Source organism: Parasteatoda tepidariorum, chromosome 7 (genome assembly GCF_043381705.1).
Source record: "Parasteatoda tepidariorum isolate YZ-2023 chromosome 7, CAS_Ptep_4.0, whole genome shotgun sequence".
NCBI lineage: Eukaryota > Metazoa > Arthropoda > Arachnida > Araneae > Theridiidae > Parasteatoda > Parasteatoda tepidariorum.
Window position 1 is genome coordinate 36,857,987 of NC_092210.1, and position 19,407 is coordinate 36,877,393.

The 19,407-nt window shown below is 28.2% G+C and overlaps 1 protein-coding gene across 1 annotated transcript in view; it reads left to right on the forward strand.

Annotated features, from left to right (window-relative positions):
* Window positions 1-19,387, forward strand: part of LOC107455620 (ras-related protein Rap-1b-like) — a 92,078-nt gene extending 72,691 nt beyond the window's left edge. The window contains exon 5 of the mRNA XM_016073247.3: window positions 18,607-19,387. Within this exon, the coding sequence (XP_015928733.1) occupies window positions 18,607-18,959 (353 nt within the window). The 3' untranslated portion in view covers window positions 18,960-19,387. The remainder of the gene's footprint in view (window positions 1-18,606) is intronic.
* Window positions 19,388-19,407: the final 20 nt, after the last annotated feature.

The following is a 19,407-nucleotide window of genomic DNA, read 5'->3' on the forward strand; positions in this document are numbered from 1 at the left end:
TTTTCTGTAAAGTACAAGTACGTAAATGCAAATTTTTATCATTATTTGTTTGAATTAAAACGTCTTAAATAACCAAAAAATAAAATAATCTTCGATATCAATTTATTACCTATCGGGTAATTAAATGCTTTCATTTCGTCCTGGTAATTTATATTTTAGTCGAAGAATTTTCTTGATTTAATGTACTATTTCCAATTACCATTCTTATAAATATTCTTTATTCTGATTAAGAAATGATAAATAAAAATCAAAAAAGGAAGAACTATGCCAGGAGCAGAAACTTTCTCTTTTAAGCGCTGATTGAAATGCTCTTAAAATATTCTTGCGAAATTGAATGAAATATCGATCAGATTTTTCCCCACGCATGATACATTAGTGAATGCCGCATTTCCTAACATTTGCAATATTTATTGGTCTTTTATAATTGGAATCAAATTCTTTCAATGAGTAGGGTTTGAAGCATTTTAATAATGGGGATTGCATCAGTCTTGTTTGCTTTGTAAGATTCCCAAAATTTACTTCATATTCCTGCATTCTAATGAGATTTTGCTTTACTAAATTGGTGGAACTTTTATAACTGCCTTAACTTCTTCCTGTATATCAATTATAATTATTAATTTTTACATATGTGGGTTGTATATTATATTCAAGGATTCTGGGTGAGACCAAAGACTGAGAAGAAGTTGTTTGTGGCTTTTTTCTCAATATCAATTTTACATTTCGCACTCTCAGACATAAAACTCTCACTTTTGACTCTTCAGAAATCTTAGAGCTGAATTTCGTTAATTTCGTCACGAAATCACGTGATTTTCGACTAAACGCGAACTCTCAAGTATAAGACAAACATGTTTCCCCGACACGAAGCCTTATTGTAGTGCATTGTGGGAGTTTTTTTTAAACTAGATTAACGGAACTAAAATGAAGACTAATCGATCGAAAATGAAGTTACAAAATAAGCCGATCGGAATGTATGGTTGTCAAGGAGTTGGCCTCGTACCGAAAAGATCAAGGGTTCGAATCCCACCTTGGATAGGGTTGTAAGTTATCACCTTGTTCTGTCTGGTTGTTGCCACCTGTATGGTGATTACGATAAAGTAACTATTTGGAACGTTAGATACATAAGGCACTGAGAGGTTGTCATTTGTAGGGGGTAATTTTTTTTAATTTTGCGCACATCCATTTCTGGGCAAAACCAAGGTTACTAACAAATAAAACACGCATAAGTAATGCAGTAAAAACACGCTATAAAAGATCCCTCCATTTATTTTAGCTGCCATTGAAGTTCATCTGCAGAACAAGATAATTCTGAAAGGTGATCAAGCTGATCACCAAAGGCAGCTAGTATAACATAATACAAACCTAATATAAAATGTAATAAATGAAATGCTTAGTACGCAAAGTACAAACAAGCAAAATTACGTTGTTGGCCTTCCAATGAGATGAACCAGGTTCGAATCCCGGCGATGGCAGCTCGATCCGAATTCCGCATCCGGCTTGCACCGATCACAGTGCTGACGTAAAATATCCTCAGTGGTAGACGGATCATGGGTCCCCTTGCAGTCAGGCTAACCGTGGGAGATTTACCTCTCATCGTAAATGCGGGTTAGTTCCATCAAAAAGTCCTCCACGAAGGCAAATTTCTCCCAATACTTAATCCAGGAGTTCCTTTGTCTTCTGAATTGGGTTCAAAATGACAAGGCAGCGGAGTTGAACGTTAGTAGTCGTAAACTCCAAAATTGGGTCTGCCATTGAAAGACGTTTATAAGATAAAACTAAAAAGTAAGACAATCAGTGCAAAGGGTATATGATTCTATAGAAATTGTCAAGTGGCAAGCTAAAAGAAAAAAATTCATTATAAAAGTATTTTTAAATAAAATTATTTAATGATTTTTTAACAAATGAAACAGCACTGATTTTTTTACATACAGTTTACAAATAGTTTTGATATAAAATGCACTTCTAAAATTGTTGAAATGCTTTTATTAAATAATCCGATAAAAGGTTAATGTATATTACACTATTGGGTTGTGACATTAAAAAGACAGCTTAATTATGCACTAAGCGTTTTACGAAAATTGTTAAACTGATTAAAGCATTAGCTTAAATCTTTTAAGACTTGCGTAATACTGACATAACAATACTGCTAAATTATGTGATTAAAACTGATGTAACGTCAATTTATATTGGCGATTTTGAAAATGGAAGAGTTAAAATCTGTACTTATTATTATGAAGGACTAAAAGCAATATTTGTATAACAGTTGTGAAAGTGGTTAAAAATTTCTAAGTTGAGATAGCCATAGTTAAAAATTCTCAAAATATAATGATTTATTTTTATTTTTTTAATGTTATTTTGTTTTAGAGAATTAAACAAATCTTTACAATAATGCTACTTACAGCTTTTGAAACATAAAAAATTAGGATTTGATTATTCCAAAATTATTTGTTTATAATGATATTATATTAATTATTTAAATTCCTTTTATATTAATATTTATATTAATGCTTACATTAATAATTACTTATTTAAAGTAAAGTTTTAAAATTTTTTAATGAGAAATATTTATAAGATATTATAAGTTCATATTTCAAAATTAATTTGAAACAAAATATCACTTAAAGAGAAATAAAGTATTGCATTAAATTCTTTTTTTTTTGTCGCTTATTTTTATTCATACAATAACTTTGAAATGTTTATTGCAAAGGCCTATGAATTACACTAAAATTCTATGTGGACTGGTTAAGATTTACCTCTAAGAATATCCATTAAGGGAAACCTTCATGAGGCACTTAATTAACAGAAACCTCTTCAGTGAAACATAATTTATTTTACTAACATGTCAAGAATAAATTTGAGTTTAACTAATATCTATTACTAATAAATAATTCCATTCAACTCTTGATATTTATTAACGTGCCGGCAGGTGGTCGAGTGGTACCGCTCAAAGCGTGGGTGTTTCTCCCTGTATGTCGCCCTCTACTGAGTGATGTGCTAAAGCTATCTGACCCAGAACAGCCATATGTGGCAGTGTTTTGTGGGTAATGCTGCACGTCATCGGGACTTAGATCCATAGGTGTCCACAGGGTAACGTTAGATGAACAACAGTGCTTGTATCTTCTGTGGCGAAGAGCGAGAAATTCAGTACCAGCCGTTAGAAATATTTTTTTTAACACTCTTCAATACCTTTTTTGTTTACTGAAAGGCGTTTAAGATTAATTTAAATCCAAAAGAATGTACAGTTGGATTTTAATTTTTAAAAAAGAGAAAATAATTATTTTTTAGCAATAGGTGCATGTAGAAAAAAGTGAAAAGAAAATGTAGAGAACTGTCTTCAGTGATATTCGAAAATCACGTTTACTGGCTACATAACGGAATTTTTCAGCCGATAAACAAGTTGATCTGTGCTCATGTGTTAAGAATATTTTTCTGAATAATAATGAATGGTTTAAAACAAATAATAAATATTTATTAAAAAAAACTGAAATTTTCTTGAGTTTTTGCCATTGCCCACTCCTTTTTCAGTCACATGATCTTGAAATAATGAATGAAGCAGCATGATGTAATAATTTAAAGGAAAAAGGGAAGGAGAAGGGAAGCAGATTCTATTCTTTCAATAGCATGGAATTTTACGCTTTTTGTTGCACTGGCAACCCTTCTGTACATACCTTCAACAAGGATTTAAATTGCAGGAATGTCTATTTCAGAAGTAGATTTTTGACGTGGTTTCCTTGCCGGAAGTGTCACACAAACTCCGTACTGTGATAGTTTGGGTAGCCAGGATTGTACTATGTTAGATCCGAACAAGCCAGGAAAGACAATACATCCATTTCCTGATCTTACCATTTAAAATCTGAAACCCGACACGAAGCGTTGTCTTTCTGGAAACAACAGTAATCTATTCTTTAAAATTGACCACAACATTTTAAGATACCGATTTTCCAAAGCAGTCTCATGTGGGCCGTCTTTCAATTCACCAGAAACAACAGACAAAGGCTCCATCCACGAGAAGTAGCCTTAAGCATGAAGCTGGATTCGATAAAAATTCGCTACTGTTCGTTCAATTACGGTAGTATACTGTACCTTAAAACTAAAACTATATTGTTTAAATACTTATAAACATGAAAAAAAAACTAATTATTTAAGCATTCATATCGTTTATAAAACTGGTGTTTAGTCATTTCCTGTAGGTTAGTGTATCTTGAAACTAAAACTTTATAACACAAACATTTATATTCATCAACTTAGCAAGAACAACATGCAATATAAAAAACTAAATTATTTAAGCAATCATATCTTTCATAAAACTGATGTTTGGTGCTTTGCTATAAGTTAGTGTATATAGAAACTAAAACTTTACTGCCTAAGCATTTATATTTATCAATATAGCTGAAAAATATAAAAAAAACTATACTGTTTAAACATTCATATCTTTCATTTGGTCCTTCACTGTGGGTTACCGTATCTTAAAGATAAAACTGTATTGCTTAAAATTATATATTTATCAATTTCGTAGAAAAACAGGCAAAAAAACTATATTGTTCAAGCACTAATATTTTTCATAAAACTGGTGTTTGGTCCCTTACTGTAAGTTAGAGTATCCTTTATCGCTTAAATATTTATATTTTTTAATTTAACAGCATGCAAAAAAAGATACTTTAAAGGCATTCATATCTTTCATAAAACTGATGTTCGATTCTTTACTGTAGCTTAGTATATTTCGAAATCAAAACTTTATTGTTTAAACCTTTATGTTCCTCAATTTACCAGAAACGTTACGCAAAGGTCCCACAACACATCGCAATAAACAGTTCCAAACATTTAGCCGAATTCACTACAAACTCCTTGATGTCTGTCCATTGCCATCGGGTGCCATATCTTAAAATCAAAACTTTATTGCTTAGGCATTTTTATCTTTCATTGGAAAATAAAATTACACATTAAAGCTGAAATAAATATGTAGATTTAAAAATAGTTTTTTTGTCATTTAACAGAGTAAATTTTAATGCTTTTTTCACTCATTTAAAAATACAGTTTTTACAAATTAAAAGCTAGAAATTCCAGAGAGAGTGAGGAGCTATTTTCAATTTCCTTTGTATAATGTCATTCATCCTTAAAATTAAATAACTTGATAAGAGTATTAAACAAAACCCTTTCAGCCCGTAGATGTGACCTCGATTCGAAAATTCTTTTTATTAACGCGAAAGGAACTCAACCATAATATGACATCGACAAATGCCATCAGAAGGCATTTAACGGATTTGCTGCTTTTAAATTACGCACTTACCAAAGTCCGAATCTTTTCGTTCTTTTATTACGAACTTCTTTTTTGATGCTCTTCCTTCGATTCACATGATTTTTTTTCTTCGTATTAGTAAACGTGGGAATATCTATGTAAGTATGGGATAAAGTAGATAGCACTATTGCCTACAGAAAATGGCAAAAGTCCAGAAACAGTGGCTTTTAGCCAAAATTACTTTGAAAAGACAATTTGGCGACAGCGAAAAAAATTTTAAAAATATTATTCATTCATGCTGTGCTAGTTCGTAATATTATAAACTATATAGTTAATAATTTAAAGGCAATTTAATTATAATTTTTTTTTATATTTAATTATTATTATTTAATTTAATTTGTTATAAAAGGAAAAAGTAATTCCTTTCTTAAAAATCAAATTTAGTTTTTAACTATTATTTGATTATTGAAAGCAATTATTAAAAAATATTATTATAAAAAAGTGCATTTATCGACGAAAAAAATCAAGTTATGTAAAGAATGTATATTTATTTGCGAAATGGAAGCTATATTCTATTATATGGAGTAAATTTAGTGTTTAGTATTTCTCTAAAAAATTGGTTTTATCTTCAAAAAGTATATAATAACACAACGATTTTGTCAGATAACACATGAAACCATTTGAAATATTTTGTTTTAATTTTTAATAAACATTTCAGAGAAACGTAAATAAAAGATTTCGATTGTTTCCAGAAAGCGCACATTAAAAATTTAGTCGAAACGTTTCGATACTTCATAAGTGGTCATATTTTATGTATTTTTTATGTTTTTGTGATAATTTGTTGTATTATTTTATTAAAATTTAAATATTTTTTCCTTTAAAATCATAATTAATATTTTACCAACAAGATGCAGCAAGTCAAATTAGAATATGTATTGTCAATATTAAGCATTATTTTGCATACCTTTATAAGTGAATGAAAGCCGATTCCGAAGAAACAGTGGAAGTTTTTAGTAACTTCTGATTTAAATTTATTTTAAAAGAAAGCGATTTAAGGATTCGCTCCGTATTTAATATTAATTGTTTTAACTCTTGAAAAAAATGAATTATATTTTAATACAACTAAACCATTTTCGAGTTTTGACTGTTATTGATTCAGTTTTTAAAAAAACAGTATATTGTTCTATAAATTCCGCGATTTTTTAGGATTGAAGAATTGAAAATATTCAATTGATTTTGAGTAATACCAATCAGTTTTTAAATACTGGCCAAATTATTAGACTTACTATAAGATTCTATGAAAAATCTTAATTATCATGCGATACTATACATATTTATTATTTTTACGCGACTGAAACCGGTTTGCGTTTGTGTATCATTTTGTTAAACTCGACGATATATAATATAAATTCGACGATAGGACAAATTAGAAGATAAATTATATAAATATAGAATATTTATAATCGCAGGTATCATATTAGTATTTTATAATTATTAGACCAAATTATTAGTAGCGCTGTAGTGTTTTAATAATTAAAAATTTTATACGGTTTTATATGCAATACTTTTATATTTAAACATACATGTAATGGATTTTTATTCAGGAGATTTTTAATATATTTCCTATTTGTATTTATTTTTAACATATTCCATGACGATGTTAGCCAATAGATACACGTACTTTTTTGTTTTACGCAGATGAAACCGATTTACACTTGTTTATGTTCGTGTATCTATTGGTTAACATTGTAATGCAATACATTAAAAATAAATTCAAATAGGAACTATATAATAAATCCCTTGAATGAATAAAAACCAGTTACTAAATATAAAAGTATTGCATATAAACTCGTTCAAAACATGCAAGTATTAAAACACTACAGTGCGCCTAATAATTTGATCTAGTTATTATATACTAATATAATACATGACATAATAAATATTCTATATTTATATAATATATCGTCTAATTTAACCAATAGTCGAATTTATTCTGTAAATCGCCTAATTTAGCCAATTGATACACGAACATAAACAAGTGCAATCCGGTTTCAGTAACGTAAAGACAATAAAGCTGTAGAGTACCACCTGATAATTAAGATTTTACATAGAATCTTATAGCTCGTCTAATAATTTGGCCAGCGACTGTAATTTTAAAGGTTAAATGGCTGGGAAATATATAGTGCTTATTAATGACATAACAATCATGATATAAAGAGTATTGCATGAAGAGAAATATGTTTGAAAGAACAAAGTTTAAAAGTTAAATATTAAGTATTTTTTAAAGAAATAAATTTGTTCATTTTTGCAAGCTAAAAAATTGGTTTGTGCACTTTGTATGACAACACGATTATGTGTCATAATTTCAAACTATTCTAACTTTTTTGATGCTTTAGAAGTGTACAGAAAATTCGATATAGTAAGCATAAAAAGTTTTGTTGCATGGTTCATTGGCAACGATTTTTCTTTATACTATATTTACAGGAATTACATCTTTTATCTATAAAACAATTAAAAAAGACATATATGAATACATTTTCATAAAATAAAGTTGAAGTAAAAAAGTAAAAAAAAGCCAGACGTGATTAAAAAACATAAATTCCGTAAATACCGCATTTCTTTTAGTAATTGAGCATTCTATTAAAATAAATGAACTGAAAAAAGATCACAAGAATTTACTATTTTGCTCAGATGAAACTTGATAAACTAATAGCATAACTTGAATAGTTAGAATAAACAAAGAAGTTTTTTGTTTTTTATTTCTAAAGTTCAAAGGGGAAAGAACTTTATTTATCAGCTTCAATGAAAATAATTGAAGCAAATTGATGTATTAAACCTGAATTCAGTGTTTTAGGAAGAATGCGAGAATAGTTTTTCTCACGGCTATAAAAAATTGTTTTTCTTGTATTTAAATAAATTTTTGATGGGTGCACATTTGTTTTCTGGAAAAAATACTAAAAGCCTAGTTTTTTTCATTTTTCTTCTTATTTTTTATCTCTTGATAAAGATTAATTATTTTCTAGTATTTTATTGAAGTCCACAGCTTAAAATTTTTTTATGCCTTGTAGGGTGTCACTTTGTTTTGTCACAGCAATTTATATAAAATATAGATCATTGAATTAATTTGTAATGTTAATTTTTTATTTATTTTAAATTGTAAGCTAGCTTTTTGATTCTGTAATTATAATAAATAATTTTATTTCTTATATTGGGTAGTTTGAAATGTAATTTAGTTTTTTTTTAAAATTTAGTTTAGTTTATTAGTTATTGTATCTTTCACAGAAAAATCCTCACCTTATTATTATAATCATCATAAATTTTGATATATTAATGCTGACATATGATAAGCTTTTAACAAACTTTTATTAGTACAGTGCTCTAGTTTTTGGTTGATGCAAATGCAGAATGGGAAAAACAGGATTTTTAGCTTATTTTACTTTTTTACTATCGAAAAGGTAAAAAGGTTGTTCAAGCAAGAAAAAAATGATCCGATGCGTATGAAGATGTATTGGCAGTACGCCAATGCCACTACTGGTTTGCAAAATTTTGAACCGGCAAAATTTCGATTAAGATACACTGGGACAGTTTAGGCTGATGAAGGCACAATAAAGTCAATAATTGTTACAGTCTTGTAAATAGAGCCGTGATAGATCAGAGGATAGAGCGTTCGCCTTCTAATGGGGTGAATCGGGTTCGAATCCCAGCAATGACTGGTTGATACGAATTCCACATCCGGCTTGCACAGACCACAGTGCTGACGTGAAATAGTCTCCGTGGTAGACGGATCATAGGTTAGATTCCCCTTGCCGTCACGCTAACCCTGGGAGGTAATCGTGGTTTTCCATACGATGTAATGCAAGTGTGGGTTAGTTCCCTTAAAAAAGCCTCCGTTGAGGCAAATATATAAGCTTTATCCTGACCTGCGCCAGCTGGGGGCATCCAGGGATATTAATAGCCCATCAGGGTTACTAATCAGTGAACAACTGTTCAAATACATAAATATGGTGCAAATCGCTTATATATACACAATTGAAACATATTAATTGCACTTTGATTAAGTTTATGCAGTTTAAAAATTTAAAGAAAAAAACATTTTTAATTTTACAAATTTATTTATAAATTTTGTAAATTTCATCTATCACATTTATGATTAAAAATCTTACTTTCGCTGATTATGTCTTAAAGTTTGAAAATAGTTATTAAAATATTTATAAATTCAATTTAATTATCTGCATCTGAAAAAAATACGTAGGAGAGGGTCGGGTACCCCCGCCCACTGTCAAAATCATATGTTATAGAATATTTTTTCAAGTCAATGGGCCATCGGACATTAATTGTTTTATTAAAAAAATATTATTTTCAAAGTTTCAAGTATTTATACAGCTGTTAACATGGTAAACAATAGTTTTGAAAATATGTTGAGTATAGTAGTCATGAAATTAAGAAAAATTGGGTGAATGTTTCAATTAAACTTCATTTCATTGCTAAAAAATAATTTTTTCTATACATACAGCATTAAAGCATGTAGTCTTAAGTTTAATTTGCACAAAGAAAGAAGTTTATATGTGAAAAATTGTTCGAGTAATTACAAATTTACAAAAAAATTGGATTTCGGGTAGCCCCGCTCACATGAATGTCGGGTATCAACGCTCAATTTTATTTCGTCGATAAATGTACGGTTAAAAATATTATTATTTTATTGCTTCAAATTTGAATGTTATATGCATTTTTAACAACAAATATTGTTGTTATTAAATTATTGTTATTAAATGATAGAATTCACTAAAAGTATATAAATAAAGTAATTTTGTAATAAAAATGATAAACGAGGTTTATCTATTGTCAATACATTGGTCATTTTCATTTACACCTAAAAATACAGTCAAAAAACATAATTTTTGTAACTGGGCGGGGCTACCCGACAAATTTTGAAAAGAGCTGGAAAACATGCTTTTTTAAATTTCCATTTTTTTAAGTTAAACTATTCTTTTTTGGTTTATTCTTTTTGCATTATTTAATTAGATGATAAAGCAATAGAAACATACAAAAATATTGATTATTACTCAATATTATATAGAAATATAAGCAATACTCCTTAAGTGGGCGGGGCTACCCGACTCTCCCCTACAGTAAAAATATATGTCAATATCTAGGTCGATTGTGAGGAACGCAATTGTTTAAATGAAGTTTTTTAAACTGATATTTGTATTATTTCAATTCAACAGGATTTTATATGGAATTATTGGGAAGGAATTATAATTTTAGATATAATGTTATTTTTTCTTAACGCAGCTTTGAAGGGAAAATATAATTTATTAAACACAAAACGAGCTCTTAAAATTAAATTCTTCACATTATATCATAAATATAAACACTTAAATCAAATTCAGAAAGTCAAAAATATTTAAATTTGTTGATGATAAAGATATTAGAGAAAAGAATTTTGTTTACAAAATTTTGCATAATAGAAACTAATCTACAGTAAGCATTCTTTTTACTAACGTATTTTTCCTTCACGATTTCTAAAAGATTCATGCATACGTGTGTACATTTTCCGTTTTACCCCATAAATAAATGAATGAATAAAATTTTCTCGAGGGAAGGGCTTTTTAGAAACGTGAACCATTTAAAAAGAATGCTGACGCTGAAAATAAATATTTAATTTCATCTTCTAAACTTTTAAAGACGGAAGTAAATGAATAAAAATTCATTTATTGGTTCAAAGGCAATAAACTATTTCATGGAACTCAATAATAAACTTGTGGCATTTAAATTGAAGCATTTATCCTCATGAAAAACTAGCTCAGTAATGGCAGCCATTTTCAATGCGTTTTTTTTAAAGTTAAATGGTTGATTTTAACTCTAGTTTTCCAAAAAGTATAAAAGTAATAAAAACAAAATAAGCGCATAGAGTTGCAGAAAACATTGTAATCCCAACATGGCGTATTTGTTAAAGCTATATTTCGTTCTCCATTTAAATAAGATTATTGCATGTCTTATTATCACTATAACAAGACTTATGATGCAGATTAAAGGATTTTACAATGTTTCTAAATTTAAAATAAAGAATAAAAACACGAGATCCATGAGTTTAACTAATGATTTTTATTCAAAAATAATTAATGATGATATGTAAATGATAATCATAATAATCTCTTAAAATATATTTAAAGAACTTATATCGTACTTAAAACGTGGTTATTGTTAGATTTTACGTATAGAATTTTTATTGAGCTCCGTAGTAATTTTTCATTTTATACGTGTTAATTAGAGGTTAATACGGTGGAATGAAGAACAATTTTAACTTATTCAAATTGCATAGAACTGGAGGGTATGAACCTCTAAGAGAGCACACCCTGAAAATTAAAAATAAATGAGTCAAAATAAAAATAAAGGAGCTAAAAATTATTAAAGCAAACAGTCGATTTTAGAAGTTAACAAGCTTCGCTAAAATATTAAGAAATACGTATGGTTATTGATTTAATTAATTTTTATAAATTATCCTCAATGCCTTCTTCTTAGCCGTACCCATTGAAATATGTTTACAAAAGACAGTATGAGAAATATAATAAAGTTTTCAATATAGACAAAACTTTGTTTCAATATAGACAAAATCGTAATCTCTAAAAATGGATTTAGTTTCATTTGCTTCTCAAAGTTAATGAATAAAATGATTATCGATTACATTGATGATTTTTTTGGAAAAATACAGCTAAACTAGTGAGAAATACATAATATTTCTGTTAATTGCTATACATTAGTTTCAAGATGCTTTTTTCTTATCTTTATTAAAATACATTGTTGGAAAAGATAGTTTGCGAAGTGTAATAACAGTTTTTCAATATAGACCAAACATTGTAGCAACTACGCTGTAAAAAACTCCGAATCAAATTACGGTAAAAAATACCGGTTGCCATGGTACCAATATTTTTTTATTGTAAAATTTTATGGAACAAAAAAATGCGATATACAGTAATTTTTTACTGTAATATTTACTGAACAATCACTGTAACTAAATATTGTGTGAAAAGTTGCGGCACAAAATGTTACAGTAATAATGGAATTTACGCTTTTTGCACTCAGATTGCCAGAATTTTTTACCTTCATTTGATCTGAAATTTTTTACTGTAAGGGTTACCAAATTCTATGCAAAAGTATAATGCAAAGGGGGAGGGAATCCCTAAAAAGAGATTGAGATCCATTTGTAGATCAAAGTTAATTAATAAATCGATAATCTGTTTCATTGATGATTTTTATTTATTGGGAAAAGTACAGCAAAATAACAACAAGGAATACATATAAACATTTCTATTAATTGTTATTATCTCCAGGACCCATTTTCTAAGTCTTAGGCATTAAAATATATTGGCCGAAACGATAGTTGGAGAAAGATAATAACGAATTTTCAATACATCCAAAACATTATACCAACCAAAATATAAAAAATTCCGAATCGAATTACGGTAAAAAGTACCGGCATTCAGAGTGCCATTATTTTTTTTCCATACATTTTTACAGAACAGAAAATGTGATATACAGTTATTTATATATACTAAAATACTTACTGTAAAATCACTGTAACTAGATAAATATTATACAAATAACAGCATAAAGCTTTTCATTAAAAATGGACGGATGCTGCACTTTGGGTAACAGTACATTTTATCTTAATTTGATCTGGAATTTTGGCAGTGCATGTAAGGGTTTCCAAATTCTTAATAAAAAAGTAATTAATATCAAAAGTAGAATGGGTACTGTAGAGGAAATCTTTTAAAATTGATAGAGTTCCGTTCGCATGTCAAAATTAATATACAAAAAGAGTAAAAATTGTATTAATGATTTATATCTATCGTTAAAAATTAACTGAGATAATAATAATTTTTTATTTGATAGAAAATAAATAAGCTTGAATTTGCAGAACAATGCCTTAAAAAATTAAAATTTTTTCTCAGGTGAATTATTTTTGTCTCAATTATTAATGTTTTAGGAAGCTTAATTTTAACCAGTTAAAGCAATACTAAATCCAAATTAATTTATTTAATTTTTTGTCTTTCTCTTTTTGAGGTATGGCAATATTTCAAAAGTAGACAAAATCTAAATCTATGCAAATTTTTTTCTTCATGCCATTTTAAAGCAGTACTTAAATTTTCTTTGGTAGGTTTTCACATTTTTGCTTATAAATTTTATTGAAATTAAAAAAATCAGTTTCTGTTTCATTTTAAATAAAGTAGAAGACAATTATCTACCCAAGTTTGAGTAAACTCGCAGTGCATCATTCGTCTTCTTACGGTGAATGAACTATATTTTAAATTGCGCCTTTAATATTTTAAACGAAGATTTGATTCAAGAAGCCAAAACTAATAACAGCCAATTACTTTATATGTGATATTCGTGAGTATTTTTTGACATATTGCTGAATATCTTGAAATTGGGAGAAGTAATATCGTCTAAAGTTCGTAAAAGGCAGAATCACATGAGACATAATTTCAATTGAGTTTTTAAGAATAAAATATTAACAATAGATTACTTCATATTAGGTATTTTATACTAAGAAATCTAACTACAAAATTGATAGTTTAAAAACTTAGATACTTTTCTTCTTCAGCACGACAGCCCCTTACAGGCCTTGGCTGCCTCAACCAAAGAACTCAACCACGCGTAGCCTCCAACGCCTCCGATCCATTGCGACTTTTTTTCAGTTGTTAATCTTTATTACTTTGAGGTCTTTAGTAGTGTAATCGAGCCATCTAGTTGGAGGTCCTCCTCTGGCCCGAGATCCCGAAGTATTTTTAAAGGCCATTCGTACTGCATTGTTTTCTGGACCTCTCCAGATATGGCCAAGCCATCTTAGATACTTTTACTAATCATATTTATCTCATATTGTCCACACAGTATTAACCATAAGAAACCACCTCTGTATGAATTTTAGAAGACATTAAAGTTTATAAAAGTGAATATTTTATAGTTAACTATAGTTATTAGAGTACATTGGAGTATATTGAGTATATTTGAGTATATAGAGTATATTTGAGTATATAGTTATCTGAGTATAAAATACAGTATATTTAAAGAGTTTTGTTAATAAATTCACATAGTGATAAATTGTAAAAATTTTATATTTCCTCAAGTATTAAAGTATGTTAATGCCACTTTTCAAGAAATCATCCTCAAAGTTAGCACGAAATAAATATTTGTGTACGCTTTAAATTTTGAGTGTAATAATATTGTATTTTATTATTTATTTATGAAGAATATTCTTTTTCAAAAATCATTTATTTATGTATGTAAAATTTTATGAGGAGTTGTTTTTAAGTTATTGCACCTTAAAGAGATAAATATAACCGTATACTCTGTCAGACTAAATCAATTCTACCTTAAAGAAAAACGCTAAATTCAGCTAAGTTCAATTAGCCCACTAATGAATTTTCCTAAGCAAATTCTTTCATTTCTGTGTGGTAATTTTAAACAGTATGCAAAATAAAGATTTTTACATTTTCTAGACAATGTTTTAGATGACGTTTCCCTAAAAATTCATGAAAAAACTATGAACTGGAAACGAAAATCAATATAACTTATTACAATTGCAATTACAATATTTAACTAGATTACCAAGATGCCTTTCCTCAAATATCAAAGTTAATTAAAGGAAAGTTATAGTTTTATTGTCATGGTAGAAAACTGCGACTAAAACACAAATAAAATAGCTAGAAAGGACTAATAGTTTTTTCAGTACTAGAGCAAATATAATCACTATGCTTTGTTTCTGTTGTACGCAATTTCGCATTTTTTTGTTTCTTTAAATAGGACTTATGATAGATATAATTGATTGCAAATCAAAAATTTATTCTTAATTTGATGATGTTTATTAAAATGATGTGTAAAAATACTGTAAAAAAATACGGATCAAATAACGGTAAAAATACCGACACTTAGGGCGAATCATCCTTTTAAACGAGAAATATTATACAGTAATTTTTACGGAAATAATTATTTAATTTGAATAATTTAGTGATTTTACGAGAACTATTACTGTAACTACGGTATATCAGATTTTTTTTCCGTAACGTGTTCCGATAAAAATGGATTTTAAGGTAAAACCGTAATTCTTTACCATGATTTTTTTGCATTGTAGTTACTTTTTAATATTTTCAGTTATAAAATTTTAATTAAAAAAAAAAGAAAAGTAAAACATGTAGTTGAGTGAAGTTAAGATTCGCACAATTAGTTCAAATCGGCTGAAAATTAAATAAAGAAATTTTATCTGTTCTTTTCATTAAAATAGCTCATAATTTATAAATAGTCCATGCATGCATTTATATATGAAATATTCAGTAGCTTTATAAAAATAATGAAAATGTCCTTAAAGTCTTAAAAATTATTCAACTAGCTAAAAGCTTTTAGAAAATATTTTTTTTAAAATAATGCTACTAAATAATTTTCAATTAGTTGCATAATTTTTTCTAGGACGAAAGACGAAAGTTTTATTAAAAAAAATCTCGCGGTCAAACCACATATATAACAGCAAAGTAGTTAACAATCGGGAAATTATGACAATATTAAGTATCTCATAACTACAAAAGTAATTCTTATTTAATGAATCAGTTATGACAAAATTAGATACTCAGACATACGAAAGTAATTCTTAACTTGACAAAACTTGAATAATGAAATATTTCTCTACTTCTGACCAAATTCATTTCCTCGAAGAAGTGACGATAGTTATTTTGTCACTTTGACGAAATGTTTGCTCGGAGCATATACCAGGAAACGGTTTCGTCGAAAACGAGGAAAGTTTCTTGAAATTTGAGCATTCATTTTTTACAGTGTAAGTGGTTTCAAAGTGGAAAGACATATTAAAGCCCTATTATTAAATAAACTTAGTTGTGCTTAAAAGAATGCTGCTACAATAAAATATTCACAATTCTGATAATTTTCAAGAATCGTTAAGCCAAACAGTTTTAATCACGCCATTTGTAATTGATGCATATATAGGAACTATTTAATTTTATTTAAAATACTGGATATTTTATTTCAAACTTATTTTATAAAACTGCCATGAAATTAAAAACTAAGACATTAAAATGAAAAATATAATAATATTTTTCTTTAAAAACATGGAAAGTTACTTAAAATATCGTATAATAAAAGTGTGTTTAAAGCAAAATTTATACTGAGGTGCAAATTAAAAGTTATTTCCATTTGAATGGTACTTTTTCAAGAGGATTATAGCAAAAAATATTTAGTTTCAAAATAATTTTAACTCTTTCCCTTTCATATTTAAAATGCCTCAAGCCTTATTTTTCAAATATTTAAAAAGAATGTAGTTGTTGATCGATAATAGAAGAAGAAACAAAGTTTCTTTTCAAGCTTCACTGCAAGAAAATATTAAAATCTCTTTTAATCAAGAGTATAGATTTTTATAGATTTTAGGTTCTTCCAAGTTCTAAGATACAAAAGAAAATGTTTATAGTCGCGCAGTTCCTTTTTTACTATTCTTAAAAATCAACTTTTATGATAGGAAAAGGTAGTTAATTTGAAAATTTTAGTTTTTTTCGAAAAAGAATTTGCGCCAGTTATATTATATCCTTTTGATTATATAATCATGAAAGAACTAAACCTCTTGAAGTTTTTTTAAAAATAAAATATGTTGGGCTATCTTTTCGTGAGGACGCAAACTTTTACGCGATATTTAATTAAAAATAATGCCTTGAGAAACGACATTTCACGAAACTATGTCACAGTAGCAAAATAATTACTGCTTTCTCAAAATTCTAAACAATAAATACTACTTAAAAATAATGTATTGCAATTGTTGCGCTCCCAGTTTAGTAAATTAATAATAACATTTCTTGCTTGCTTTGAATGTGTTTTAAAACTTAAAATTTAAACACTCTAAATAAAACCCTAATTTAAATGGATAAATTTATTAATAATTTTTGGTTTAAATTTCTCTAATTCAATTAACAATTAATATTTGGATGAGATAGACTGGTTGGCAGGGGGTTGGACCCATGTCCAAGAAATCGTGAGTAAGACCCCGCCGATCGAAGACTCCCCTTGTAGTAAATGGTGACTGGTATATGTTAAATCTGTTGGGTCACAAAGTCCTCCATGTTTCCATAACAAATCAATACCTCTGGGGTTACTGATTTGGTCATTTATCGTTCTCTGCTTTAGGTCAATATTACGATCTGTGGATGAATAAATGGATGTTCTCTGCTTTAGGTCAATATTACGATCTGTGGATGAATAAATGGATCGTTCTCTGCTTTAGGTCAATATTACGATCTGTGGATGAATAAATGGATGTATGGTCCCGCCCTATAAACGGGCTTTGATGGAGTGTGTATGACTGCAGTCGTATTCTTGGTAATAAATAGCTTCTGCATTTAAAAATTCTGTAAAACTGGTTAAGAGCAGATTATTTTTTTTTTTGAAAAAAGATAGTGAATACTTTCGTTTTAAATGATTTTTTAAGTTGCGTTCAAATTTACGCATGAAACTGAGTATATGAACTCACCGAATTTGCTGGCCCATACGTACTCTTGTTGTCGAAATTTTTTATCAGTTTTTTTGATAAGTTTCTTTGATATTCCTTCTTTAAATATGGTTGCAGGCTATGGGTTCAACCCATAATATTAATAAAATAAAGCTAAATAAATAAAGAAGCACATCTCACTATGTTTAATTGCATGATTTGGCGTCCAATTCTGACAACTAAAATGAAGGATTGCGTTATTAAGAACTCCTGAAGCTTATTTAAAACTAAAAACATTTTGCTCAGTAGTGCAGAGCTCCTGTTTTAATAAATGTGAACCATCATCTACTCCAATGTTAATAAAAACAGTGTTAAAACATATCATTCACTACAAAGACATACACGAGTTGCAGTTAATTTATTTATAAATCACTGTAGATTTTAATAATGCAATCCCATTTTAGATATTTTATTATAGTTATTATCTTACATATTTTACATGGTATTGAACTTAAAATTCGTAAAATAGTTATGAAATAACTTATTTAAAATATGTATAGATAAGTAAAATACGGCTTATGTAAATATACAGGAGTAGATAAATGCTTCTGTGATTACAATATTTAGTTTTGGTGGTATGAAATCCTCTTTGCTGTATTTTAAATGCTATATTCATTCTTGCCATATGCTATATTTATATTTGCTATATTTAAATACTTTTCTTTGCTATGTATACTCTTTCGAGACACTTCAGAAAAATACATTTTGATCTGTTTTTAAATTTAAGTTTTTTTTTTAAATTAATGAAAATTTATATATGCACTCTGTAAAATGTATTCTATTGCACAAATACAATTGCTTCTTATTCTGCTCTTAAAAACTGTATGTTTTGTAGGCACACGAGTTCCTGTAATCGTGGTTGGAAATAAAACAGATCTTGTAGAAAAGCGAAAAGTCACACAAGAAATGGTAACAGACGCACTTAAGGAGCGATCAGCTGTATACAAGTACCTAGAAACTAGTGCCAAAATGAACATTAATGTTGCTGAACTATTTGTTGAACTTTTAGAATATGCTCGGCAGCTTGAAAATCCATCACCTGAACCTCAACCCTCCAGGAGGTTAAGTAGAAGACTCAGCTCATTTGGAAACATTAACTTGACGATTCGCCGAAAATCGAGCGTACCAAAAGTCAACGAAGTTAAAAAAGAAAAAGTAAAAGCGGAACCGAAATGCATAATTTCATAAAAACTTTTTATCACAGGGTCATTTCACAGAAATGTATATGCATCACTTTTGTTTGTCACTTGTGTCATCCAAAAGTTTTCTTATCGATTGATGTATGTTATAAACGTGACACAATATAAAATTTAAAATCAATAATGAGTAAAAAAGATATATATGCAGAATCCTATATCCTTCTGAGTAATACGGATTATTGATTTTTTGATAAATTGATCAAAAATCAACAAAAGTACCTATGAATAGTTATTCTTTATGTTAAAAAAGGGTCATTCATAACATTTTTAGCAATTTAAAAATTTTAAGTATCATGAAAAAAGAAGTATGGTTAAAAATACCAGAATATGGTAAAATTTACCGTGTATAGGCTCAATTGGAATACTAAAAATCTCTGTAATTTTTACCAAAGCGCTTTGATAAAATTAAAAGAAAAATAATGTTTTATAGTATGCGT